This window comes from Plecotus auritus, assembly GCF_963455305.1.
Source record: "Plecotus auritus genome assembly, chromosome: X".
NCBI classification, from domain to species: domain Eukaryota; kingdom Metazoa; phylum Chordata; class Mammalia; order Chiroptera; family Vespertilionidae; genus Plecotus; species Plecotus auritus.
The window spans coordinates 1,029,132-1,056,217 of record NC_137784.1 but is presented as its reverse complement, the minus strand read 5'-3'; the positions used below and the strand labels follow the sequence as shown (position 1 = coordinate 1,056,217).

The window sequence follows — 27,086 nt, the reverse complement described above, 5'->3', positions numbered from 1 at the left end:
TACGTACAAAGATAGGTAGATAGGTAAGATGAATGAATGGATAGAAAGATGATGGATGGATGGATGGATGGATGGATGGATGGATGGATGGATGGATGGATCGATGATGGATAGATCAATAGACAGATGATAGACACAGATGATGAAAGATGGATAGATGATGGATGGATAGATAGATGAATGGATAGATAGATAGATAGATAAATAGATAGATAATAGGTGGATAGGTAGATATATACATAGATAGATAGATATAGAAGATGAATGGATAGATATATGATAGATGTATAGATAGATGAATGGATAAATACATAGATAAGTCGATAGATAAATGAATAGATAGACATATAGGAGATGGATAGATAGATACGTACAAAGATAGGTAGATAGATAAGATGAATGAATGGATAGAAAGACAATGGATGGATGGATATATCGATGATGGATGGATCAATAGATAGATGATAGACACATAGATGATGAAAGATGGATAGATGATGGATGGATAGATAGATGAATGGATAGACAAATAGATAATAGGTGGATAGGTAGATATATACATAGGTAGATATAGAAGATGAATGGATAGATAGATGATAGATGTATAGATAGATGATAGATGGATAGATAGATGAATGGATAGATACATACCTATGTACATACATACATAGGTAGATAGACAATAGATGGATGGATATATAGATGATAGATTGGTAAATAGTGGATGGATGGGAAGGAAGGAAGGAAGGAAGGAAGGAAGGAAGGAAGGAAGGAAGGAAGGAAGGAAGGAAGGAAGACAAACAGACTCTGTCTAGTGAAGGCTCAGGGATTCTCAACCTCTGCACTGTAAGGTGTTTGCACCCACCACATGCTGGTAGGACCCCCTCCCCCATTTGTGACAACCCAAACCAATTCGAGACCCTGCATGAATGAATGGATTGATAGATGATAGATGGATGGATGGATAGATGATAGATGGATAGACACATAGATGGTGATAGATGGATAGATGATGGCTAGATATAGATAGATAGGTGATAGATAGATAGATAGATGATAGATAGATAGATAGATAGATAGATGAATGGATAGATAATAGATGGATAGATATGTACATAGGTAGGTATAGTAGATGGATGGAGAGATAAAATATAGATGGATAGATAGATTATCGATGAATGGATAGGTAATTGATAGATGGATAGATAGATGATGGATGGATAGATAGATAATGGATGGATAGACAGATGAATGGATAGATACATACCAGTAGATAGGCAGATAGATAGGTAATAGATGAATGGATAGATAGATGATAGGTAATAGATGAATGGATAGATAGATGATAGATGGAGATAGATAGATAGATAGATAGATAGATGATAGATAGAGATAGATAGATAGATAGATAGATAGATAGATAATAGATAGATGAATGGATAGGTAATTGATAGATGGATAGATAGATGATGGATGGATAGATAATGGACAGATAGATAGATGAATGGATAGATACATACCAGTAGATAGGCAGATAGATAGGTAATAAATGAATGGATAGATAGATGATAGGTAATAGATGAATGGATAGATAGTTGATAGATGGATATAGATAGATAGATGATAGATAGGTAATAGATAGATAGATAGATAGATAGATGATAGATAGATAGATAGACAGATAGATGATAGATAGATAGATAGATAGATAGATAGATGAATGGATAGATACATACAGTAGATAGACAGATAGATAGGTAATAGATGAATGGATAGATAGTTGATAGATAGATAGATAGATATAGATAGATAGATGATAGATGATAGATAGATAGATAGATAGACAGATAGATGATAGATAGATAGATAGATAGATAGATAGATGAATGGATAGATACATACAGTAGATAGGCAGATAGATAGGTAATAGATGAATGGATAGATAGATGATAGATGGAGATAGATGATAGATAGATAGATAGATGATAGATGGAGATAGATAGATAGACAGATAGATGATAGATAGATAGATAGATAGATAGATAGATAGATAGATGATAGATGATAGATAGATACATAGATAGATAGATAAATAGATAGATGAATGGATAGGTAATTGATAGATGGATAGATAGATAATGGATGGATAGATAGATGAATGGATAGATACATACAGTAGATAGGCAGATAGATAGATAGATAGATAGATAGATAGATAGATAGATAGAGATAGATAGATAGATAATAGATAGATGAATGGATAGGTAATTGATAGATGGATAGATAGATGATGGATGGATAGATAATGGACAGATAGATAGATGAATGGATAGATACATACCAGTAGATAGGCAGATAGATAGGTAATAAATGAATGGATAGATAGATGATAGGTAATAGATGAATGGATAGATAGTTGATAGATGGATATAGATAGATAGATGATAGATAGGTAATAGATAGATAGATAGATAGATGATAGATAGATAGATAGATAGATAGATAGATAGATGAATGGATAGATACATACAGTAGATAGGCAGATAGATAGGTAATAGATGAATGGATAGATAGTTGATAGATAGATAGATAGATATAGATAGATAGATGATAGATGATAGATAGATAGATAGACAGATAGATGATAGATAGATAGATAGATAGATAGATAGATAGATAGATAGATGAATGGATAGATACATACAGTAGATAGGCAGATAGATAGGTAATAGATGAATGGATAGATAGATGATAGATGGAGATAGATGATAGATAGATAGATAGATGATAGATGGAGATAGATAGATAGACAGATAGATGATAGATAGATAGATAGATAGATAGATAGATGATAGATGATAGATAGATACATAGATAGATAGATAAATAGATAGATGAATGGATAGGTAATTGATAGATGGATAGATAGATAATGGATGGATAGATAGATGAATGGATAGATACATACAGTAGATAGGCAGATAGATAGATAGATAGATAGATAGATAGATAGATAGATAGATAGATAGATGATAGATGGAGATAGATAGATCGATAGATAGCTGATAGATAGATAGACAGATAGATGATAGATAGATTTATCCCCATCTGAGCATACCCCAGTGCCCCCAACAGACGCCGTAAGCCCGCTCTCTGCTCTACCCCCCCCCCAGGCATGGAAGCCAGCGACGGATACCGGGCCCTGCAGTGGAACGGGGGCTCCGGGGGACTCCCCGAGAACGAAACCACCTTCGCAAGGATCCTGCAACAGCAGGGTTACGCCACAGGCCTCATAGGTACTCACGCTCCTGTCATGCGTGACAGGTCACCTTGAAGAGCAGTGATGGCAAGAACCGTGTTCCTACACGGGAGAGAGGTCAGGGGTCAGAACCAACATTTGGTGCTGGATCTGTGTGACTTCTCTCTCTTTTGTGTGTGTGTGTGTATACACTGAGTGGCCAGATGAGGATGATCTCTGAACGCATCATCATCGGGCCACTCCGTGTCTACCCTATAGAATAAAAGGCTCATATGCACATGGTCCCCTCGACCAGGAGTTCGACCAGCAGGCAGGCCGGCCAACCACCCATGTCCCCTCCCCCTGGCCAGGCTGGCCGGACCCCACCCATACACGAATTCATGCACCGGGCCTCCAATATATATATACACTGAGTGGCCAGATTATTATGTGTTCAGAGATCATTATAATCTGGCCACTCAGTGTATATACACACACACACACACACACACACACACACACACACACATATATATGAAATATATATACATATATATGAAATATATATACATATATATATATAAAATATATATACATATATAAAAATACATATAAATATATACACATATATATGTACACACACACACACATATATATATATATACACACTTATATATGTGGATACATAATGGAAAACATAATGTATAAAATATAATATATATAAAATATTCTATGTATATAAAAGCTTAAGTAAATGAACGACCGAACGACCGGTTGACCGGTCGCTATGATGCGCACTGACCACCAGGGGGCAGATGCTCAATGCCGGAGCTGCCCCCTGGTGGTCAGTGCGCTCCCACAGGCAACCTCCCGCGGCCCCTCCCTCCGGCCCACCTCCGGACGTCCCGATCGGCCCTGATCGCCGGCCAGGCCAAGGGACCCCACCCACGCACAAATTCGTGCACCGGGCCTCTAGTCATAAAATAAAAATAATAAATACATAAATACATAAAAAAGCCTGGTATGAACACAGGGGCGCCTACATCCTTCCCACCTGGCGTTGGGGGGGGGGGGCTGGAGTCACTTATGACGGATAGACACACGGGTTCGATCTGCTTCCATCTCCAGGAAAATGGCACCAGGGGGTCAGCTGCCAATCCCGGGGCGACCACTGCCACCACCCTCTCCGGCACGGGTTCGACTACTTCTACGGCATGCCCTTCACGCTGGTCAATGACTGCCACCCCGGCCGGCCCCCCGAGGTGGACGCGGGCCTGAGGGCCAGGCTGTGGCGTCACACCCAGTGGCTGGCCGTGGGCCTCCTGACCCTGGCGGCCGGCAAGGCCTGGGGGCTCCTGGCTGTGTCCCGGGGGGCCGTCCTGGGGGCGGCCGGCCTGCTCGTCCTGTTCTTCGGGTGCTGGTACGCCAGCTTCGGGTACGTGAGGCACTGGAACTGCCTACTGATGAGAAACCATGATGTCGTCGAGCAGCCCATGGTGTTGGAAAGAACCACCCGGCTTCTGCTGAAGGAGGTGGTGTCCTACGTGGAGAGGTATTTTCACCTCCATCTTGGTGCCTTGTTATGGTGATGATGACTACACGCCTGGTGCACAAAATTTGTGCACGGGGCGGGGAGGGGGGTGTCCCTCAGCCCAGCCTGCACCCTCTCCAATCCGGGACCCCTCGGGGGATGTCTGACTGCTGGTTTAGGGATTGGGCCCTAGACCAACGGTCGGACATCCCTCTCGCAATCCGGGACCGCTGGCTCCTAACCGCTCACCTGCCTGGATGCCTGATCCCCCCTAACTGCCTCTGCCTGCCGGCCTGATCGCCCTTAACTGCTCGCCTGCCTGTCTGATCACCCCTAACTGCCCTCCCCTGCCGGCCTGATTGCCCCTAACTGCCCTCCCCTGCCGGCCTGATTGCCCTTAACTGCTCGCCTGCCTGTCTGATCACCCCTAACTGCCCTCCCCTGCCGGCCTGATTGCCCCTAACTGCCCTCCCCTGCCGGCCTGATTGCCCTTAACTGCTCGCCTGCCTGTCTGATCACCCCTAACTGCCCTCCCCTGCCGGCCTGATTGCCCCTAACTGCCCTCCCCTGCCGGCCTGATCACCCCTAACTGCCCTCCCCTGCCGGCCTGATTGCCCCTAACTGCCCTCCCCTGCCTGCCTGATCGCCCCTAACTGCCTCTGCCTGCCGGCCTGATTGCCCTTAACTGCTCGCCTGCCAGCCTGATCACCCCTAACTGCCCTCCCCTGCCAGCCTGATCGCCCCTAACTGCCCTCCCCTGCCTGCCTGATCGCCCCTAACTGCCCTCCCCTGCCAGCCTGATCGCCCCTAACTGCCCTCCCCTGCCAGCCTGATCGCCCCTAACTGCCCTCCCCTGCCTGCCTGGTCGCCCCTAACTGCCCTCCCCTGCCTGCCTGGTCGCCCCTAAGTGCCCTCCCCTGCTGGCCTGGTCGCCCCTAACTGCCCTCCCCTGCCGGCCTGGTCGCCCCTAACTGCCCTCCCCTGCTGGCCTGGTCGCCCCTAACTGCCCTTCCCTGCCGGCCTGGTCGCCCCTAACTGCCCTCCCCTGCTGGCCTGGTCGCCCCTAACTGCCCTTCCCTGCCGGCCTGGTCGCCCCTAACTGCCATCCCCTGCCAGCCTGATCGCCCCTAACTGCCCTCCCCTGCCTGCCTGGTCGCCCCTAACTGCCCTCCCCTGCCAGCCTGATCGCCCCTAACTGCCCTCCCCTGCCAGCCTGATCGCCCCTAACTACCCTCCCCTGCCAGCCTGGTCGTCCCTAACTGCCCTCCCCTGCCAGCCTGATCGCCCCTAACTGCCCTCCCCTGCCAGCCTGATCGCCCCTAACTGCCCTCCCCTGCCTGCCTGATCGCCCCTAACTGCCCTCCCCTGCCAGCCTGATCGCCCCTAACTTCCCTCCCCTGCGTGCCTGATTGCCCCTAACTGCCCTCCCCTGCCTGCCTGATTGCCCCTAACTGCCCTCCCCTGCCGGCCTGATCACCCCTAACTGCCCTCCCCTGCCGGCCTGGTCGCCCCTAACTGCCATCCCCTGCGGGCCTGATCGCCCCTAACTGCCTCTGCCTCAGCCCCTGCCACCGTGGCTTTGTCCGGAAGGACGACCGGAAGACGTCCGGTCTACCCGGTCTAATTCACCTATTACCCTTTTATTAGTTTAGATTTTTCTTCTGTTGTTGTTGTTGTTCATTCTCACCAGAGGATATTTTTCCATTGATTTTTAAGAGTTTATTTTGTTGTAATGTATTTACTTATTCGTTTTCTCGGTGCAGAGTTCCGGGAGGTACTCCAATACCGGGTCGATGCGTGGAGTGGACGGAGCACGCTCCGATCCCATCTCCCGGCTCCAGAAATCCACTTACTATATTGTCCTCGGATATAGAGGACCTGTCAGATTTTCAACTGATAAGAAACTATACTTGCTCTTAGCCGAAAGGCCGAGAAGCGATCCATTGTGGATTTGTGGGGTGTTTTTATTTATTATTGATATCAGAGAGGAAGGCGGGGGGAAGAGAGAGAGAAACATCAATGATGAGAGAGAATATTGAACCAACTGGGGATCAAGCCCACAACCCGGGCATGTGCCCTTGACTGGGAATCGAACCCGGGACCCTTCCGTCCACAGGCCGACGCTCTGTCCACTGAGCCACACCAGCCAGGGCATTGTTTTTTTTTAAATATTTTTTAAACTTTTTGAAAACTATATATGTCACCAACATAGTTATTACCATATTTTTTTTTATTTAAAAATACGTTTTTATTAATTTTTCAGAGAGGAGAAAGGAGAGGGAGAGAGAGAGACAGAAACATCCATGAGAAGAGAGAATCACGGATCGGCTGCCTCCTGCACGTGCCCTTGACCGGGAATCGAACCGTGACCTCCTGGTTCCTAGGTCAACGCTCAACCACTGAGCCACACAGGCTGGGCACATTGGTTTTGCTGTGGTTGTGTGGTTTTTATATATTTTTTATTGATTTCAGAGAGGAAGGGAGAAGAACAAAGAGAGACACGTCCGTGATGAGAGAGAATCACGGATCGGCTGCCTCCTGCACGCCCCCTCCTGGGAATCGAGCCCACAACCCGGGCAGGTGCCCTTGACCGGGAGTCGAACCCGGGACCCTTCCGTCCACAGGCCTATGCTCTATCCACTGAGCCACACCAGCCAGGGCCCTTCTGTATGTATGGGATCCTCAAGTCTCTACTTGGGGAAGTCCTGGATCCATTAGCATTGAAACAGACGCCCTTATATTTGAAGGGTATTTTTTTTTTTCCAGAAATAAGCACCGGCCGTTCCTCCTCTTTGTGTCCTTGCTCCATGCCCACCTCCCCCTGGTCACCACGGAAGAGTTTCTCGGGAAGAGCAGGCACGGCTTATACGGGGACAACGTGGAGGAGATGGACTGGTTTGTAGGTGAGTCGAGGCTCGACCCGGCCATTCCTTCCTCACTCCCGGCCTCGGCATTAAAGGGTGGTGACAGCCAGGCCGGCGTGGCTCCGGGGTTGAGCGTCGACCTGTGAACCAGGAGGTCTCGGTTCGATTCCCGGTCAAGGGCACATGCCCGGGTGGCGGGCTTGATCCCCAGGAGGGGGCGTGCAGGAGGCAGCCGGTCCGTGATTCTCTCTCCTCATGGATGTTTCTCTCTCTCCCTCCCTCTTCCTTCCTGTCCGAAAACAATCTACACTAATAAAAGAGCAAGATGCAAATCGACCGCACCGTCGCAGCACCCACCAGCCAATCGGGAGTGAGCATGCAAATTAACCCAACCAAGATGGCGGGTTAATTTGCATACGTTCCGCACCGCCCCAGCTGCTCCGGGCCTCAGGGCAGTGTGGGAGGGTGGTAAGGCGGCTCCGGACGGAGCGAAGGAGGTGCCAGCAGCCAGGGGAAGGAAGGCCCGTTCTTGCATGAATCTCCGTGCATCGGGCCTCTGGTCTAATATATAAAAGGCCAGTGGTCGTATTTCCGGAACGACCGGTCACCAGGAGGTGCATTGATGTGTCCCGCAGCAGTGGCGGGAGGGACTCTGGGTCTCGGGTGACTTCGCACGCTGGGCTTCTAGTAAAATATATATTTTTTAAAAAGAGCCCTCACCGGTGTGGCTCCGTGGATAGAGCATCGGCCTGCGGACTGAAGGGTCCAGGGTTCGATTCCTGGTCAAGGGCATGTACCTTGGTTGCGGGCACATCCCCAGTAGGGGGCGTGCAGGAGGCAGCCGATCCGTGATTGTCTCTCATCATGGATGTTTGTATCTCTCCTTCTCCCTTCCTCTCTGTAATCAATAAAAATATTTTTTAAAAATTGTAGAGCCGAAACGGGTTCGGCTCAGTGGATAGAGTGTCGGCCTGCGGACGGAAGGGTCCCGGGTTCGATTCCGGTCAAGGGCATGGACCTTGGTTGCAGGCACATCCCCAGTGGGGGGCGTGCAGGAGGCAGCGGATCGGTGTTTCTCTCTCATTGATGTTTCTAACTCTCTATCCCTCTCCCTTCTTCTCTGTAAAATAACAATAAAATAGATTAAAAAAATTGTATACATGAAAATCCTTGGCATACATCACATGGATCGATTAAAAACAAAAGTCTTTTAAGGTGAGAAGCAACAGCGTTCATTTGTTTTTTTGTTTTTATTTATTTATTTATCTATTTATTTTTAATATATTTTATTGAGTTTTTTTACAGAGAGGAAGGGAGAGGGAGAGAGAGTCAGAAACATCGATGAGAGAGAAACATCCATCCGCTGCCTCCTGCACACCTCCCACTGGGGATGTGCCCGCCACCAAGGTCCATGCCCTTGACCGGAATCGAACCCGGGACCCTTCAGTCCGCAGGCCGACGTTCTATCCACTGAGCCACACCAGCTAAGGCTCTTTCTTTTTTTTTTTAAAAAAATATATATTTGTATTGATTTCACAGAGAAGAAGGGAGAGGGATAGAGAAAGATGGAACTTTCAGTCCTCAGGCCGACGCTCTATCCACTGAGCCACACTGGCCGGGCCCCACATCAATGCTGTCTTTATTGACTTTGTCCTGATATTTTTCGTTTCTTCGTGAAGGCAGAATCCTCAGAGCCGTGGAGGAGAATGGGCTGAGGAACAGGACGTTCACCTACTTCACCTCTGACCACGGGGGCCACCTGGAGGCCAGAGACGAGGAAATGGGTCAGCTGGGCGGATGGAACGGGATATACAGAGGTGAGACCCGTGGACGCGGTTGAGGGTTCGAGAACAGATCCGCCCGGGGAGTCCCACCAGTGAAGGTGGGAGATGAAGGGAAAATAAAAAATAAAAAAAATTAGGCTCAGCCCTGACTGGGTGGCTCAGTGGATAGAGCGTCGGCCTGCGGACGGAAGGGTCCCGGGTTCGATTCCGGTCAAGGGCATGGACCTTGGTTGCGGGCACATCCCCAGTGGGGGGTGTGCAGGAGGCAGCTGATAGATGTTTCTCTCTCATCGATGTTTCTAACTCTCTCTCCCTCTCCCTTCCTCTCTGTAAAAAATCAATAAAATATATTTAAAAAAAATAAAAAGAAAATTAGGCTCAGCCCTGACTGGGTGGCTCAGTGGATAGAGCGTCAGCCTGCAGACCGAAGGGTCCCGGGTTCGATTCCGGTCACGAGCACGTGCCTGGGCTGTGAGTTCTATCCCCTGTCGGGACGTGTGTGGGAGGCAAGCAAGCGATGTGTCTCTCTCACATGGATGTTCCTCTCTCTCTCTTTTTTCCCCTCCCTCCCTCTCTTCCACTCTCTCTTTTTTCATATTCCTTTTTTTAATAATGTTACGTGCAATACACATTAATATTGCAAGCAAAGCTATTTTAAATACAGTCATGTTATATGCAATACACATTAATATTTCAAAGAAAACTATTTTAAATACAGTAATCTACATTTAATACACTAATAAAAGAGTAAGATGCAAATCGACCGTACCTTTGCGATGACCACCAGCCAATCAGGAGTGAGTATGCAAATTAACCCAACAAAGATGGCGGGTTCATTTGCATATGCAGGCACCGAGCGACCACTCCGGGCCTCTGGGCAGCGTGGGAAGGCAGAAAAGCGGTTCAGGCCGGAGTGAAGGCGGTGCCGGCAGCCGGGGAAAGGAAGGCCCATTCTTTCACGAATCTCCGTGCATCGGGCCTCTAGTCTGTAATAAACATTAATATTTCAAGAAAAACTATTTTAAATATAATTTACATGCAATAAACATTAATATTTCCTTTGTCCTTAATATATTTTTATTGATATAGAGGAAGGGATATGGAGAGAGAGAGAGAGAAACATCCATGATGAGGGAGAATCATGGATCAGCTGCCTCCTGCACACCCCCTACGGATTGGGGATCGAGCACGCAACCTGGGTATGTGCCCTTGACTGGGAATCGAACCCGGGACCTTTCAGTCCGCAGGCCGAGGCTCTATCCACTTAGTCAAACCGGCTAGGACCGTGGTTGGCAAACTGCGGCTCACAAGCCACCTGCGGCTCTTTGGCCCCTGGAGTGTGGCTCTTCCACAAAATACCACGGCCTGGGCGAGTCTATGTTGAAGAAGTGGCGTTAGAAGAAGTTTACGTTTAAAAAATGTGGCTCTCCAAAGAAATTTCCATCGTTGTCCTGTTGATATTTGGCTCTGTTGACTGATGAGTTTGCCGACCACTGGGCTAGGGTAACATTAATATTTCAAGGAAAAAATGTTGTAAATATAATAATGTTACATGGAATAAACATTAATATTTCAAGAAAAAAGATTTTAAATATAATAATGTTACATGGAAAAAACATTAATATTTCAAGAAAAACATTCTTAAATATAATGTTACATGCAATAAACTTGACTGTCTCAAGAAAAATGACTTTAAATGTATTAATGTTCCATGCAATAAACACCCATTATTCAAGAAAAACTATTTTAAATATCATAATATTACAGGCAATAAACATAAACATTTCAAGGGAAAAGAGATTTTAAATATAATAATACCCCCCAACTGTACTAACATCGTATAATATCACAAAAGTTGGAGGAAATATTAAAAATCTGCAAATCACAGGATTTCTTCTATTATATCCCAAAATATTTTCCCCCTCTGGTTCTATTTTAGCTCATCCATTTATGTTGCTCATTATATCCCACAAATGAGTGAGATCATGGGGTATTTATCTATCTTTTACTCTCTCTTAACAAAAAAATTCAATGGGCCAAAACCGGTTTGGCTCAATGGATAGAGCGTCAGCCTGCAGACTGAAAGGTCCCGGGTTTGATTCCGGTCAAGGGCATGTACCTTGGTTGCGGGCACATCCCCGGTAGGAGGTGTGCAGGAGGCAGCTGATCGATGTTTCTCTCTCATCGATGTTTCTGACTATCTATCCTTCTTCCTTCCTCTCTGTAAAAAATCAATAAAATATATTTTTAAAAAAAAATTCAATGGAGCTCTAGCTGGTTTGGACTGAAGTGTCCCGGGTTCGATTCTGGTCAAGGGCACATGCCCGGGTTGCAGGCTCCATCCCCAGTAGGGGGCGTGCAGGAGGCAGCCGGTCCATGATTCTCTCTCCTCATGGATGTTTCTATCTCTCTCTCCCTCTTCCCTTCCTCTCTGAAATCCATAAAAGTACATATATATATTTTTAAAATTCAGTGGGAAAAAATGTCCTCACATGTGGATGAAAGAAAGAAAGAAAGAAAGAAAGAAAGAAAGAAAGAAAGAAAGAAAGAAAGAAAGATTAAGGGGCCTGGCTGGTGTGGCTCAGTGGTTGTTTTTTAAAACTCATTTTGAGAGAGAGAAGAAAGGAGTCGGTTAAAAAGATATTTTTAAAATGATTTCAGAGAGGAAGGGAGAGGGAGAGATGGAGAGAGACAGAAACATCCATGAGGAGAGAGAATCATGGACCGGCTGCCTCCTACACGCCCCCTACTGGGGATGGAGCCTGCAACCCAGGCATGTGCCCTTGACCGGGAATCAAACTGTAACCTCCTGGTTCAACGCTCAATCCATGGGCCACTCCATTTGGGCGAAAAGATGTTTTCATTGATTTTTTGGAGAGAGAGAGAGAGAGAGAGAGAGAGAGAGAAGCATTGATGTGAGAGAGAGACACATGGATCAGTTGCCTCCTGCACGCCCCCTACTGGTGATCAAGGCTGAAATCGAGCCATGTTCTCTGGCCTGGAATCGAACCGGCGACCTCCTGGCTCACGGGTCCACAGCTCCACCACTGAGCCACACTGGCCAGGCATGTCCTATGTCTGGAGAGGATCACAAAGACGCCCCCCTCCCCGAATTTCAGAGGGAGGGGATGTTCACTCCCACCTGCTGGTGGGGGACATCACAAGTTTTTGGAACCATCGCTGTGGCCAAATTTGGGGAGACACAGGCTCCCCAGGTGTGTCCCTGGGCGGGTGGGTGTCTGTGTGCCCACAGGTGCGCCCAGGTGTGCGTCTAGACCTGAGAGTCCTAACCATGTCATTTCCTTGCAGGTGGGAAAGGCATGGGGGGCTGGGAAGGCGGGATCCGTGTCCCCGGGATATTCCGGTGGCCCGGGGTGGTGCCTGCCGGCCGGAAGATCCACGAGCCGACCAGCCTGATGGACGTGTTCCCCACCGTGGTCCAGCTGGGGGGCGGAGAGATGCCCCAAGACAGGTGCCCGTGGGATTTGGGCCCCTGGCCGCTCATTCCTGCATCATCTAGTCACCATCTCTCATCCATCTCTCATCTCTCATCTCTCATCCATCTATCCATCTATCTATAATCTATCTATCTCTATCATCCATCCATCTATCACCTACCTATCTGTCTATCATCCATCCATCCATCTATCCATCTATCTATCATCTATCTATCTCTATCATCCATCCATCTATCACCTATCTGTCTGTCTATCTATCTATCATCCATCCATCCATCTATCCATCTATCTATCATCTATCTATCTCTATCATCCATCTATCTATCATCTATCTGTCTATCTATCATCCATCCATCCATCCATCTATCACCTATCTGTCTGTCTATCTATCTATCATCTATCCATCCATCCATCTATCCATCTATCTATCATCCCTCTATCTCTATCATCCATTCATCTATCACCTATCTGTCTATCTATCATCCATCCATCCATCCATCTATCCATCTATCTGTCTGTCTGTCATCAATCTATCATCTATCTACATCCATTTTTCTATCTATCATCTCTCTGTCTATCCATCTACCTATCTGTCATCTATCTATCATCTATCTATCTAATTATCTATCCTTCTGTCCATCCGTCCATCCATCCATCCATCCATCCATCCATCTTAGAGGCAGCTTATCTCTGCTCCCCTGACTGTCAGCTATGGGGTGGGAGGGAGGGGGTCCCCTGCAGCTTTGGGGGTTTATTCCCAGATGCAAGACACAGCCCAGGTGGCCTTGGTCTGATTCCTTCCTTTGTCTCGTCCCTGATCAGGGTGATTGATGGCCGTAGCCTGGTGCCCCTGCTGCAAGGAGCTGCTGAGCACTCAGCACACGAGTTCCTGTTTCATTATTGTGGGAAATACCTCCACGCGGCACGCTGGCATGACAGGGACAGTGAGTACACGCCTTCCCGACACGGTGGGGGCTGGTGCCTGTCGGGGTTCTCTGGAGAAAAGGAACCAAGAGGGCAGGTGAGTGGGTGGATGCATAGATAGATGGGTGGATGGGTGTGGTGGATAGATAGATGATAGATAGATAGATAGATGATAGTTAGATAGATAGATGATAGATAGATAGATAGATAGATAGATAGATAGATAGATAGATACAAAGATGAGAGATGGTGACTAGATGATACATAGATAGATGGGTAGATAGATGGATGAATGGATGGATGGATAGATAGATAGATAGATAGATAGATAGATAGATAGATAGATAATTACATGGATAGATGATAGATAGTTGAGAGATGGTGACTAGTTGATGCTGGATGAATGGATGGATGGATGGATGGATGGATGGATGGATGGATGGATAAATAGATAGATAGATGATCATTGAAAGATGGTGGCTAGATGATATATAGATAGATGGATGGATGCATAGGTAGGTAGGTAGATAGATAGATAGATAGATAGATAGATATCAGATAGATGACAGATAGATGACAGATAGATAGATAGATAGATAGATAGATAGATAGATATGACATGGTTACTAGATGATGCATAGATGGATGAATGGATGGATGGATGGACGATGGATGGATAAAATGGGTAGATAGATAGATAGATAGATAGATAAATAGATGATAGATGGTGACTAGATGATAGAAAATTATATAGATTGAAAAATGATAGCTATCTACTTAGTAAGATGACACATTGTATACATAAGTGGTGATTAGACAGGTAGATACATGGTAGGTAGATAGATAGATGATGGAAAAACATAGAGAGATAAAAAATGCTAGATCAACGATAAAAACCTGATGGATAAATACAAATACATAAATAGATAATAGATGAAAAATGATAAAAGGTAGACAAAAAATGATAGATGATACAAAGCTGATAGTTAGGTGATGATAGAAAGATGATAGATAGATAGATAGATAGATAGATAGATAGATAGATAGATAGATAATAGATGGATAGATAGATGATAGATAGATAATAGGTAGAACTAGTTGCTAGTAAATTATATAGTCACAGATGACACCTCAATATACAGAAAATTGATAAATTAGATTGATAAATGGTTCCTATGTCAATGCTCCGCCATTAAACCACACCAGCAGGGCTCTTTTTTATTTTATTATTTTTATTTTTAAAATATATTTTTATCGATTTCAGAGAGGGAGGGAGAGGCAGCAAGAGAGAAACACTCATGATGAGAGAGAATCATAGATCGGCTGCTTCCTGCACGCCCCCTACTGGGGATCGAGCCCGCAACCGGGGCATGTGACCTTGACCGGGAATCGAACCGTGACCTCTTGGTTCCTAGGTCAATGCTCAACCCCTGAGCCACGCCATCCGGGCCATTTTTCTTTATATCCCACTAGAGGCCCAGTGCATGAAATTCCTGTCCTTGGGGCGGTGGAGGGGGGGGTCCCTCACCTCAGCCAGGCCTGCGCCCTCTCGCAGTCCGGGAGCCCTCGGGGGATGTCCGACTGAGGGCTTGGGCCCGCTCCCACCACCGCCACTGCGCTCGCCAGCCATGATCCCGGCTTCTGGCTGCTGAGTGGCTCCCCCCGCACCTCCGTGAGAGCACACTGACCCCCAGGGGGCAACTCCTGCGTTGAGCGTCTGCCCCCCCTGGCGGTCAGTGCGCATCATAGCGACTGGTCATTCCACCATTTGGTCGGTTTGCCCATTAGCCTTTTATCATATAAGATGGATGCTGGTGACGGTTCCCCAGTGCTGGCCCAGGAGATTCCCGTCCAGCAGGTTCCAGCTACCCTCACCCTCTGCCTCCCGTCTGCCTGCAGGTGGCCGTCTCTGGAAGGTCCACTACGTGACGCCCAGGTTCCACCCCCAGGGCGCGGGTGCCTGCCATGGCCAAGGCGTGTGCCCCTGTTCGGGGGACGGCGTCACCCAGCACAGCCCTCCTCTGCTGTTTGACCTCTCCAGGGACCCCTCGGAGGCTCGGCCACTGGGCCCCGACTCGGAGCCGCTGTTCCACGCCGTGGTCGCCCGAGTGGGCGAGGCCGTGGCGGAGCACAGAGCGACCCGGACCCCCGTGCCCTCACAACTCACCCTGAGCCACATCGTCTGGAAGCCGTGGCTACAGCCCTGTTGTGGGACCTTCCCTTTCTGCTCCTGCAGCGAGGATGGAGGCCCCAGCGAGGGGTGACCGCGCCCCCCCACCCCCGGCCGGCATGGCTTAGTGGTTAGAGCATTGACCTAGGAACCAGGAGGTCATGGTTCGATTCCCAGTCAAGGGCACACGCCCGGGTTGTGGGCTGGATCCCCAGTAGGGGGCGTGCAGGAGGTGGCCGATCCATGATTCTCTCTCATCATGGATGTTTCTCTCTCTCTCCCTCTCCCTTCCTCTTTCTGAGATCAATAAAAATAGTTTTGCCCTGGCTGGTGTGGCTCAGCAGATAGAGCGTCGGCCTGCGGACTGAAGGGTCCCGGGTTCGATTGCGGTCAAGGGCATGGACCTTGGTTGCGGGCACATCCCCAGAAGGGGGCGTGCAGGAGGCAGCGGATCGATGTGTCTCTCTCATCCATCTCCCCACATCTCTCTCATCGATGTTTCTAACTCTCTCTCCCTCTCTCTTCCTCTCTGTAAAAAATCAATAAAACATATTTAAAAATAATAATAATAAAAAAAATATAATATGCTAATTAGACTGGACAGCCAAACGACTTTCCGGATGTCATTCTGGACGTCCTTCCAGATGAAGCCGTGGTGGCGGGGGCTGAGGCAGAGGTGGCTAGGGGTGATCAGGGAGGCAGGCATGCTAGCGGTTGGGGGCGATCAGGCAGGCAGGCAGGCCAGTGGTTAGGAGCCAGCAGTCCCGGATTGGGAAAGGCCCTGTGGGATTGGGCCTAAACCGGCAGTCGGACATCCCCTGAGGGGTTCCGGATTGTGAGAGGGTGCAGGCCGGGCTGAGGGACACCCTCTCGTGCTCGAATTTTGTGCACCCGGCCTCTAGTGTTTTTAGAAAGGAAGACAAAAGAAAAGAAAAGAAAAGAAGAGAAAAGAAAAGAAAAGAAAAGAAAAGAAAAGGAAAGGAAAGGAAAGGAAAGGAAAGGAAAGGAAAGGAAAGAAAAGAAAAGAAAAGAAAAGAAAAGAAAAGAAAAGAAAAGAAAAGAAAAGAAAAGAAAAGAAAAGAAAAGAAAAAAGAAAAGAAAAAAGAAAAGAAAAAAGAAAAGAAAAAAGAAAAGAAAAAAAGAGAAAAGAAATAGCAAATGACATAGAATTCAGGGTGGCATTTAAAAGCGTGCTGGATACAGCTAGCTGGAAGCCATGTGCAGTTGGAGGGTGAAAAAAGGGAAGTGTTATCCTATATAATAAGAGCCTAATATGCTAAGTGTGCAGTCGACTGGGCAGCCATTCAACCAATCAAAGCATAATCCTATCTAATAAAAGAGTAACATGCAAATTAACCATCACTCCGCTACACCCACCAGCCACACTCACCAGCCAATCAGGAGCGAGTATGCAAATAAACCCAACCAAGATGGCTACGGCCACAGAGAGCAGGAGGGAGGCTTGGGTTTCCCTGGCGATGGAGGAAGCCAAGCTTTCCGCCTGCCCTTGCCGGCCTAGGCCTCCACTCAAGGCTACAAAGTTTCAATGATAGAAGATACATAAACCCAAACAGAAATGGCGGCAGCCACCGAGCTGGAAAGAGCAGGAGGCTAGGGTTGCCCCCGGCGATGGAGGAAGCCAAACGGGCAGTCGGACATCCCTCGAGGGGCTCCAGATTGGAAAGGGTGCAGGTTGGGCTGAGGGACACACACCCCCATGCACAAAATTCATGCACCGGGCCTCTAGTCCTATATAATAAAAGAGAAACATGTAAATTGACTGTCCCTCCGCCACGCTCACCAGCCAATCAGGAGTGAGTATGCAAATTAACCTGGCAAAGATGGCGGGTTGATTTGCATACACAGGCGCCGGGCGGAGAGCGGAGTGAGAGAGCCGGCGGAGAGTGGAGCGGCTTGGGGAACCTGGCTCCCCAAGACGCCAGACAGAGAGCCGAGAGGGAGAGCTGGTGGCTTGGAGAACTTGGCAGAGCAGGAAGCGAAAACCCAGAGGATGGGGAGCACCAGGAATTCTGGGAATTGTAGTTCTGGTGGCAACCCCAAGACCAGAAGCAGAAGCCCAGAGCGTGGGGAGCACCAGGAATTCTGGGAATCATAGTTCTGGTGGCAGACGGATCTCCTAGACCAGGGGTGGGCAAACTTTTTGACACGAGGGCCACAATGGGTTCTTAAACTGGACCAGAGGGCCGGAACAAAAGCATGGATGGAGTGTTTGTGTGAACGAATAAAAATTCAAAGTAAAGGAGCGGAGGGGAGAGCAAGAGAACCGGATAGAACAGCCGGATCCGGCCCGCGGGCCGTAGTTTGCCCAAGGCTGGCCTAGACACTAGCCCAGTGGTCCACAAACTCATTCGTCCACAGAGCCAAATATCAACAGGACAACGATTGACATTCCTTTGGAGAGCCACATTTTTAAAAGTTAAACTTCTTCTAACGCCACTTCTTCAAACTAGACTCGCCCAGGCCATGGTATTTTGTGGAAGAGCCACACTCAAGGGGCCAAAGAGCCGCAGGTGGCTCGCGAGCCGCGGTTTGCTGACCACTGCACTAGAGCAAAGTGAGCCTGGAGCAAGTGACTGTTGTGGTGGGGGATGGAGGGAAAGCAAAGGTGAGAGACCTAAGTAAAGTCAGAGGGTCGAGGAAAAATTAAAGGGAAGATATCCTAAAACTTCTAGGAAATCTCCACCAATGAAGCAAAGGGAAAAAAAGAAATGCCTCTATGATTCTGTGAGCACCGAACCAAACTGGGTTGGGGTCTCAGACAATTCGCTCCTATGATTGCAAAGACAGACAGAAACTCCCGGATTGGAGAGGGCTCTCCTGAGGGCTCCCAGATTGAAGAGGGTGCAGGTCGGGCTGCGGGACCCCCCCGACTTCCCGTGCACGAATCTTCGTGCACCGGGCCCCTAGTATGCTAATGATATGCTAAGGCTGCTCAACCACTTGCTATGACGTGCACTGACCACCAGGGGGAAGATGCTCTGACTGGTAGGTTAGCTTGCTGCTGGGGTCTGGCCAATCGGGATTGAGCGAGATGGACCGGACATGCCCTGGAGCCCTCCCATGGTCCCTCCCCGGCTGGCCAACATCCCGCGTCCCTCCCCAGCCCCAAACGTGCCCCAGTGGGGTCCCTCGGCCTGGCCTGCACAATCGTGACCCCTCAGGGGATGTCGGAGAGCCGGTTTCGGCCTGATCATGCAGACCAGGTGGAGGGACCCCACTGGTGCACGAATTTGTGCACCGGGCCTCTAGTGATTACATAATTAGACAGGGGGGTACAGTCTGGGAAATGTTTTCCCAGGAGATATTACTATCCTGAATTAACGAATTACAGAAATGAGGGGTATAGCAGACGTAGGAAAAGGTGTGCTAGGCCAGATTTACTCAGTGGTTGAACGTTGACCTATGAACCAGGAGGTCACGTTTCGGTTCCCCATCAGGGCACACGCCCGGGGTTGCAGGCTCCATCCCCAGTAGGGGGCATGCAGGAGGGAGCCGATCCATGATTCTATACTTTGTTTCTCTAAATCAGGCGTGGGGGACCTTTTTTCTGCCAAGGGCCATTTGGATATTTAGCACATCATTCTCAGGCCGTACAAAATTATCGACTTAAAAAAAAATTAGCCTGCTATATTTGGTCGGATATTTCATTAACGGACCCCTAATGCCTTGGAAGGGCCAGATCAAGTGAATTCACAGGGTTTATACGGCCCTCGGGCCGGACATTCCCCACCCCTGGTTTAAAGCTACACATCACACATCTTAATCCACCTGGCCAAGGCGATGCCCCTGGAAATGATTTTCTTCCCCAAAGAAAGAAATTTTTAGAGCATTAAAATGGTTTTTTAAAATCCTTTCTATGTACCAAAATGTTAGTGGTAGTATAGGTCAAATCACGTCTCTCGGGGACTGAACTTGTCTGGTTCTGTGATCCTGATGTTATGCAGTAGAGATTTTGGGACTGGTGATATTCAGAACAGGGTTGTATGTCTTCTATGGATGATGTTCATAAGTCAGCAATGTGGTCTTGGACTTCTCGTGGACCGTTTTAGAGCAGGTCACAGTGCCTGTCATAGACAGAACTCAATGAACACGGGATGCATGGATGAATGCATGGATGGATATATGGGTGGGTGAGTGGGTTGGTGGATGGATGGATGGATCAGTGGATAGAGGGATGAATGGATAGATGGGTGGGTGAGTAGATTGGTGGGTGCGTGGATAGATGGATGGATGGATGGATGCATGGATGGATGGATGGATGGATGGATGGATGGATGGATGGATGAGTGGGTTGGTGGATGTATCATTGGATGGGTGAATTGATGGATGAGTGGATGGATGGATGGATGGATGGATGGATGGATGGATGAATGGATGGAGAGATAGATGAGTGAGATGGTGATGGATGGATGGATAGTTGGATAAATGATGATGGATAGATGGATGGATGGATGATATAGGAAGGATTGGGTAATAGATGGATGGATGGGTGGATGGATGGATGGGTGGATGGATGGATGGATGGATGGATGGATAAACGGATGGATGGATGCATGAGTGGGTTGGTGGATGGGTGGATGGATAGTTGGATAAATGATGATGGATTGATGGAAGGATGAATGGATGGATGGATGATTGTTGGATGGATGGGTAATGGATGATAGATGATGGATGGATGAATGGGTAATGGATAGATGGATGGATGGGTGGATAAATGGATGGATGATGGATGGATGAATGGATGGATGGATGGATGATAGATGGATGGATGGATGGATGGATGGATGGATGGATGGATGGATAAATGGATGGATAGATAGTTGGATAAATGATGATGATGGTTGGATGGATGATGGATGGTTATATGAATGGATGGATAATGATGATGGATGGGTGGATGGATAAATGATGGATGGACGATGGATGAATGGGTAATGGATGGATGATGGATGGATGGATGGAATGCTGGATAAATGATGATGGATGGATGGATGGATGGATGGATGGATGGATAAATAATGGGTGGATGATGGATGGATGGGTAATGGATGTATGGATGGATGGTTGTATGGATGGATAGATAAATGATGATGGATGGGTGGATGAATGATGGATGGATGGATCAGTGGAATGATGGATGATGAATGGATGGATGGATAGAAGGATGGATTGATAGTTGGCTAAATGGTGATTGATGGTTGGATGGATGATGGATGGTTAGTTGGCTAAATGATGATGGATGGTTGGATGGATGGATGGATGGATGGATGGATGGATGATGTATGGATAGTTGGATAAATGATGATGGATGGTTGGATGGATGATGGATGGATCGGTGGAATGACGGATGATGGATGGATGGATCAGTGGAATGACGGATAATGGATGGATAGATGGATAGATGGATGGATGGATGGATAGTTGGATAAATGATGATGGATGGATGGATGGTTGGATGGATGATGGATGGATCGGTGGAATGACGGATGATGGATGGATGGATCAGTGGAATGATGGATGATGGATGGATGGATGGATGGATGGATGATGGATGGATAGTTGGATAAATGATGATGGATGGTTGGATGGATGATGGATGGATCGGTGGCTGTATGAATCCAACGCTAGAAAAAGACCGGCTTCCCTAGATCTATGCACTTTTCCGTTACCAACAATCTTGCAAAGCCCCATTTGGTCATTTAAACCTCCTACGGACCCAGGCAGGCAGCCGCCTTTCTTCGCTCTGTGAAATACAAACGCTGATGCCGATGGTTTAGAACACACGCATGCCAACACACACCGGGAGGGGGCCCACACTGCTTCTGCAAACATTTAATCGAATCAGTTAGCATCCATCCAACAGCACTAGCATGCACAACAGACACCCGTGTCGAACGTATCCCGCAGGCCAGGGAACCGGTGCCCATGCACACGAACCCTCCTCTCCAAATAGCCGAGCCAGACTCGAACCTCCCTAATCTGGACGACGTTTTCCTGGCGAGCGTCTCTTCCCGGTTCTGGTTTCTTTGTCTCACGCCCAACACCGTAGCACCTCACACCTCTGTTCTTTCCCTGTGACCAATGGATGGCTTTATTCTGATGGCTCATCCCCACCCCACCCAACTCTTTTAAGGCCATGTCTCTATGGCTATGTTCATTGACACCCTGGAGTATTTCATAGGTGGGACAGCACCCAATACATCAGGTCACTGAGCACCCAGACGTACAGAGAAAGCACCCCTTTATAATTCACATCTTGCACGCGCTGATACCACAACGAACTCCATCAAGTCCCCCAGACTCCCTTAGCCAAGCTAATCCGCTTCGGGAGATTGAAATGTGGGCAAGCCCGGCCGATGTTGCTCAGTGGTTGAAGTGTCAACGCATGACCCCGGAGGTCACGGTTTGATCCCTGGTCAGGACACATGGCCAGTAAGGGGGCATGCAGGAGGCAGCCGATCCATGATTCTCTCCCATCGTGGATGTTTCTCTCTCTCCCTTCCTCTCTGAAATAAATAAAAAATATATTTTTGAAAAATGTGTGCAAACACATTCACTGAATTTTGACATCGCCCTCTGACCTTCTTGCACACCTGCATCGAATTAACCTGCTTTTCAATAGCGTATGCATGATAAACAATTTAATAAAATGTAATAAAAATCACATTTCAAAAAGAAAAAAAAAAACAAAAAAATTAAAATAAATCACATTTCTGCCCTAACTGATTTGGCTCAGTGGATAGAGCGTCGGCCTGCAGACCAAAGGGCCCCGGGTTCGATTCCTGTTAAAGGGCATGTACCTCGGTTGCAGGCTCCTCCCCAGCCCAGGCCCTGGTCTGGGCGTATGCAGGAGGCAACCCATCGATGTGTCTCTCTCACATCGACGTTTCTCTCTGTCTTTCCCTGTCTCTTCCACTCTCTCTCTAAAAATCAATGGAAAAATATCCTCGCGGGAGGGTTAACAACCACAAAAAAACGCGCAAAAGAACAACAACAAAAACACACACCACACTTGCTTCTGCTTCACACGGCAACGTCCGTTTTTTTTTTATTATAATCGTGGTGGGCAAGGGAGCGTTGCAGCATTCCCCATGAATTCACAAAATTAGGGATGAGGCTTACTCATGGAAGACAGTGTCCGGTCTCGGTAAACTGAGAATTCTCCCCAGAGAACGGAGTTGAAATGGCGTGAAGAGTCCAGCGGCCGGAAACGTTGCCTGGGAGTGAGGTAGTGAGACCCAGCAGAGAGCAGTCGCCTGTCACGGGTTGCCTCCAAGTTGCCTTAGCACATCCCCTAGGCCTGAGCGACACGTGGCCAGACACCACCCGGAATAAACCCTTCGTTCTTGTAAAATAGGAGGTTTACAACATTCCATCCACCGAGCCAAACAGGCTAGAGCTATATGTATCCTCCTATAGAATAAAAGCCCAATGTGCTAAGTGTCCGGTCGACCAGTCGGCCGTTCAACCAACCAAAGCGTAATATGCTAATGGTAGGCTAAGGCCGCTCAATCGCTCGCTATGATGTGCACTGACCACCAGGGGGCAGACGGTCAATGCGTTGACCAGTCTCTATGATGTATGCTGACCACCAGGGGGCAGACAGTCGACGCGTTGACCAGTCGCTATGACGTACACTGACCACCAGGGGCAGACAGTCAACGCGTTGACCAGTCGCTATGACGTACACTGACCACCAGGGGCAGACAGTCAACGCGTTGACCAGTCGCTATGATGTACACTGACCACCAGGGGGCAGACGGTCAATGCGTTGACCAGTCGCTATGATGTGCACTGACCACCAGGGGCAGACCATCGACGCGTTGACCAGTTGCTATGACATGCACTGACCACCAGGGGGCAGACAATGTGTTGACCGATCGCTACGATGTGCACTGACCACCGGGGGCAGACCATCGACGCATTCACCAGTCGCTATGATGTGCACTGACCACCAGGGGCAGACCATCGACGCGTTGACCAGTTGCTATGACATGCACTGACCACCAGGGGGCAGACAATGTGTTGACCGATCGCTATGATGTGCACTGACCACCGGGGGCAGACCATCGACGCATTCACCAGTCACTATGATGTACACTGACCACCAGTTCAGGAGAGATTACCCCCGTCCCAAGCCAGCTGGAACCTTTCTTGCAAATATCTCCGGAGTTTTGCCAATCGGGCGTCTGTCGAGGACCCGTGAGTCCTGTTGGGTTTTACACAACAGAAACGACCTCAGATCACTGCGGTGTTTCTGAGCTTTGCTTCCAAAGGTCGAAACGAGATGCTCAAGATGTCTGAACGTTTCCTGAGTCCGGAAAGAAAGAATGTTCAGGCCGGTGGTGTGGTTCAGGGGTTGAGCGTCAACCTAGGAACCAGGAGGTCACAGCTCGAATCCCGGTCAAGGGTATATGCCCAGGTTGTGGGCTCCATCCGCAGTAGAGGTCATGCAGGAGGCAGCTGGTCCATGATTCTCTCTTCTCGTTGATGTTTCTATCTCTCTCTTCCGTTCTGAAATCAATACAAATATATTTTATTTATTTTTCAGTTAATCCTCACCCGAGGGTATTTTCCCATTGATCTTTCAGAGAGAATAGAAGAGAGAGGGAAAGACAGAGAGAAACAATGATGTGAGAGAAACACATCGATGGGTTGCCTCCTGCACGTGCCCCGACCAGGGCCCAGGCTGAGGAGAAGCCTGCAACCAAGGTACATGCCCTTGACTGGAATCGAACCTGGGACCCTTTGATCCACAAGCCAACACTCTATCCACTGAGCCAAACAGGCTAGAGCTATCCTCCTATATAATAAAATCCTAAAACACTAAGTGTCCGGTCGACCAGTCGGCCGTTCAATCAAAGCGTAATATGCTAATAACATGCTAAGGCTGCTCAACCGCTCGCTATGATGTGCACTGACCACCAGGGGGCACACGCTCAGAATGGTAGGACAGCTTGCTGCTGGGGTCCGGCCAATTGGGACTGAGTGAGATGGGGTGGACATGCCCTGGAACCCTCTTGCAGCCCCTCCCTGGCTGCCCAACTTCCCGCATCCCTCCCCAGCCCAATCGTGCACCGGTGGGGTCCCTCGGCCTGGCCTGTACCCTCTCGTAATCTGGGACCCCTCAGGGGATGTCGGAGAGCCAGTTTCGGCCCGATCCCGTAGGCCAGGCCGAGCGCAAATTTTTGCACGGGGCCTCTAGTAAAAATATATATTTTTTAAAAAGACAAAGGATGTTCCTATTTACGGGTTCCGGAGGTATTGAACGTGTAATCCTACTGTTATTCGCTTGGGGACGGGAGACAACCCGTGGTAACGTGCAACCCTATGCTGGATATAGACACCGTCGCATCTGTCCACGGCGGCGTTGCTAAGCTCCACTGGCCAAGACCATGGTCAGGGGTCGACCAGAAGTTTCTTTCTGCTTCGTTTTTGCAGATGGGGCGAGAAGAAGCCGAGAAGGTGTGGGAAAGCGTGGATCAGCAGGCGGCTTCTAGGTGGGTTGTTCACGGTCTACGTTCTACTTGTTTGTGAGGCACTGAGGTTGGTCGACCATAAATAATGATGAAGACAGGCACGTAGTTGAATGAACACAGGCACGTAGTTGATCGATGAACACAGGCATGTGGTTGAACGATGAAGACAGGCACGTAGTTGAATGATGAAGACAGGCATGTGGTTGAAGGATGAAGACAGGCACGTAGTTGAATGATGAAGACAGGCATGTGGTTGAACGATGAAGACAGGCATGTGGTTGAAGGATGGATACAGGCATGTAGTTGAAGGATGAACACAGGCATGTAGTTGAAGGATGAATACAGGCATGGTATTTGAAGGATGAAGACAGGCATGTAGTTGAAGGATGAAGACAGGCATGTATTTGAAGGATGAAGACAGGCACGTAGTTGAACAATGAAGACAGGCATGTGGTTGAACGATGAAGACAGGCATGTAGTTGAACAATGAACACAGGCATGTAGTTGAAGGATGAACACAGGCACGTAGTTGAAGGATGAAGACAGGCATGTAGTTGAAGGATGAAGACAGGCATGTAGTTGAAGGATGAAGACAGGCATGTAGTTGAATGATGAAGACAGGCATGTAGTTGAATGATGAAGACAGGCATGTAGTTGAAGGATGGATACAGGCATGTAGTTGAATGATGAAGACAGGCATGTAGTTGAAGGATGAAGACAGGCACGTAGTTGAATGATGAAGACAGGCATGTAGTTGAATGATGAAGACAGGCACGTAGTTAAACGATGAACACAGGCACGTAGTTGAACGATGAACATAGGCATGTAGTTGAATGATGAACACAGGAACGTAGTTGAAGGATGGATACAGGAACGTAGTTGAACGATGAAGACAGGCATGTAGTTGAATGATGAACACAGGAACGTAGTTGAAGGATGAAGGATGAATACAGGAACGTAGTTGAAGGATGGATACAGGAACGTAGTTGAACGATGAAGACAGGCACGTAGTTGAAGGATGGATACAGGAACGTAGTTGAAGGATGAACACAGACATGTAGTTGAAGGATGAAGACAGGCACGTAGTTGAAGGATGAAGACAGGCATGTAGTTGAACGATGAAGACAGGCATGTAGTTGAACGATGAAGACAGGCATGTAGTTGAAGGATGGATACAGGAACATAATTGAATGATGAAGACAGGCATGTAGTTGAAGGATGAAGACAGGCACGTAGTTGAATGATGAAGACAGGCACGTAGTTGAAGGATGGATACAGGAACGTAGTTGAAGGATGAACACAGACATGTAGTTGAAGGATGAAGACAGGCACGTAGTTGAAGGATGAAGACAGGCATGTAGTTGAACGATGAAGACAGGCATGTAGTTGAAGGATGGATACAGGAACATAATTGAATGATGAACACAGGCATGTAGTTGAATGATGAACACAGGCATGTAGTTGAATGATGAAGACAGGCACGTAGTTGAACGATGAAGACAGGCATGTAGTTGAACGATGAAGACAGGCATGTAGTTGAAGGATGGATACAGGAACATAATTGAATGATGAAGACAGGCATGTAGTTGAAGGATGAAGACAGGCATGTAGTTGAAG

At 47.9% G+C, this 27,086-nt stretch overlaps 1 protein-coding gene across 5 annotated transcripts in view; it reads left to right on the top strand.

Moving 5' to 3' along the window:
• ARSD (arylsulfatase D) overlaps positions 1-25,611 on the top strand; it is a 31,568-nt gene extending 5,957 nt beyond the window's left edge. Inside the window, exons 4-11 of one of the 5 annotated variants that reach the window (XM_080653564.1) lie at positions 3,174-3,296; positions 4,367-4,790; positions 7,536-7,672; positions 7,953-8,003; positions 9,313-9,450; positions 12,727-12,889; positions 13,698-13,819; positions 25,432-25,611. In XM_080653564.1, the coding sequence (XP_080509690.1) occupies positions 3,174-3,296; positions 4,367-4,790; positions 7,536-7,672; positions 7,953-8,003; positions 9,313-9,450; positions 12,727-12,889; positions 13,698-13,819; positions 25,432-25,490 (1,217 nt within the window). In that variant the 3' untranslated portion in view covers positions 25,491-25,611. Of the gene's footprint in view, positions 1-3,173; positions 3,297-4,366; positions 4,791-7,535; positions 7,673-7,952; positions 8,004-9,312; positions 9,451-12,726; positions 12,890-13,697; positions 13,820-15,698; positions 16,297-25,431 lie in introns of those variants that run through there. The other 4 variants (XM_080653560.1, XM_080653562.1, XM_080653561.1 and 1 more) reach the window with 4 other exon arrangements.
• Positions 25,612-27,086: the final 1,475 nt, after the last annotated feature.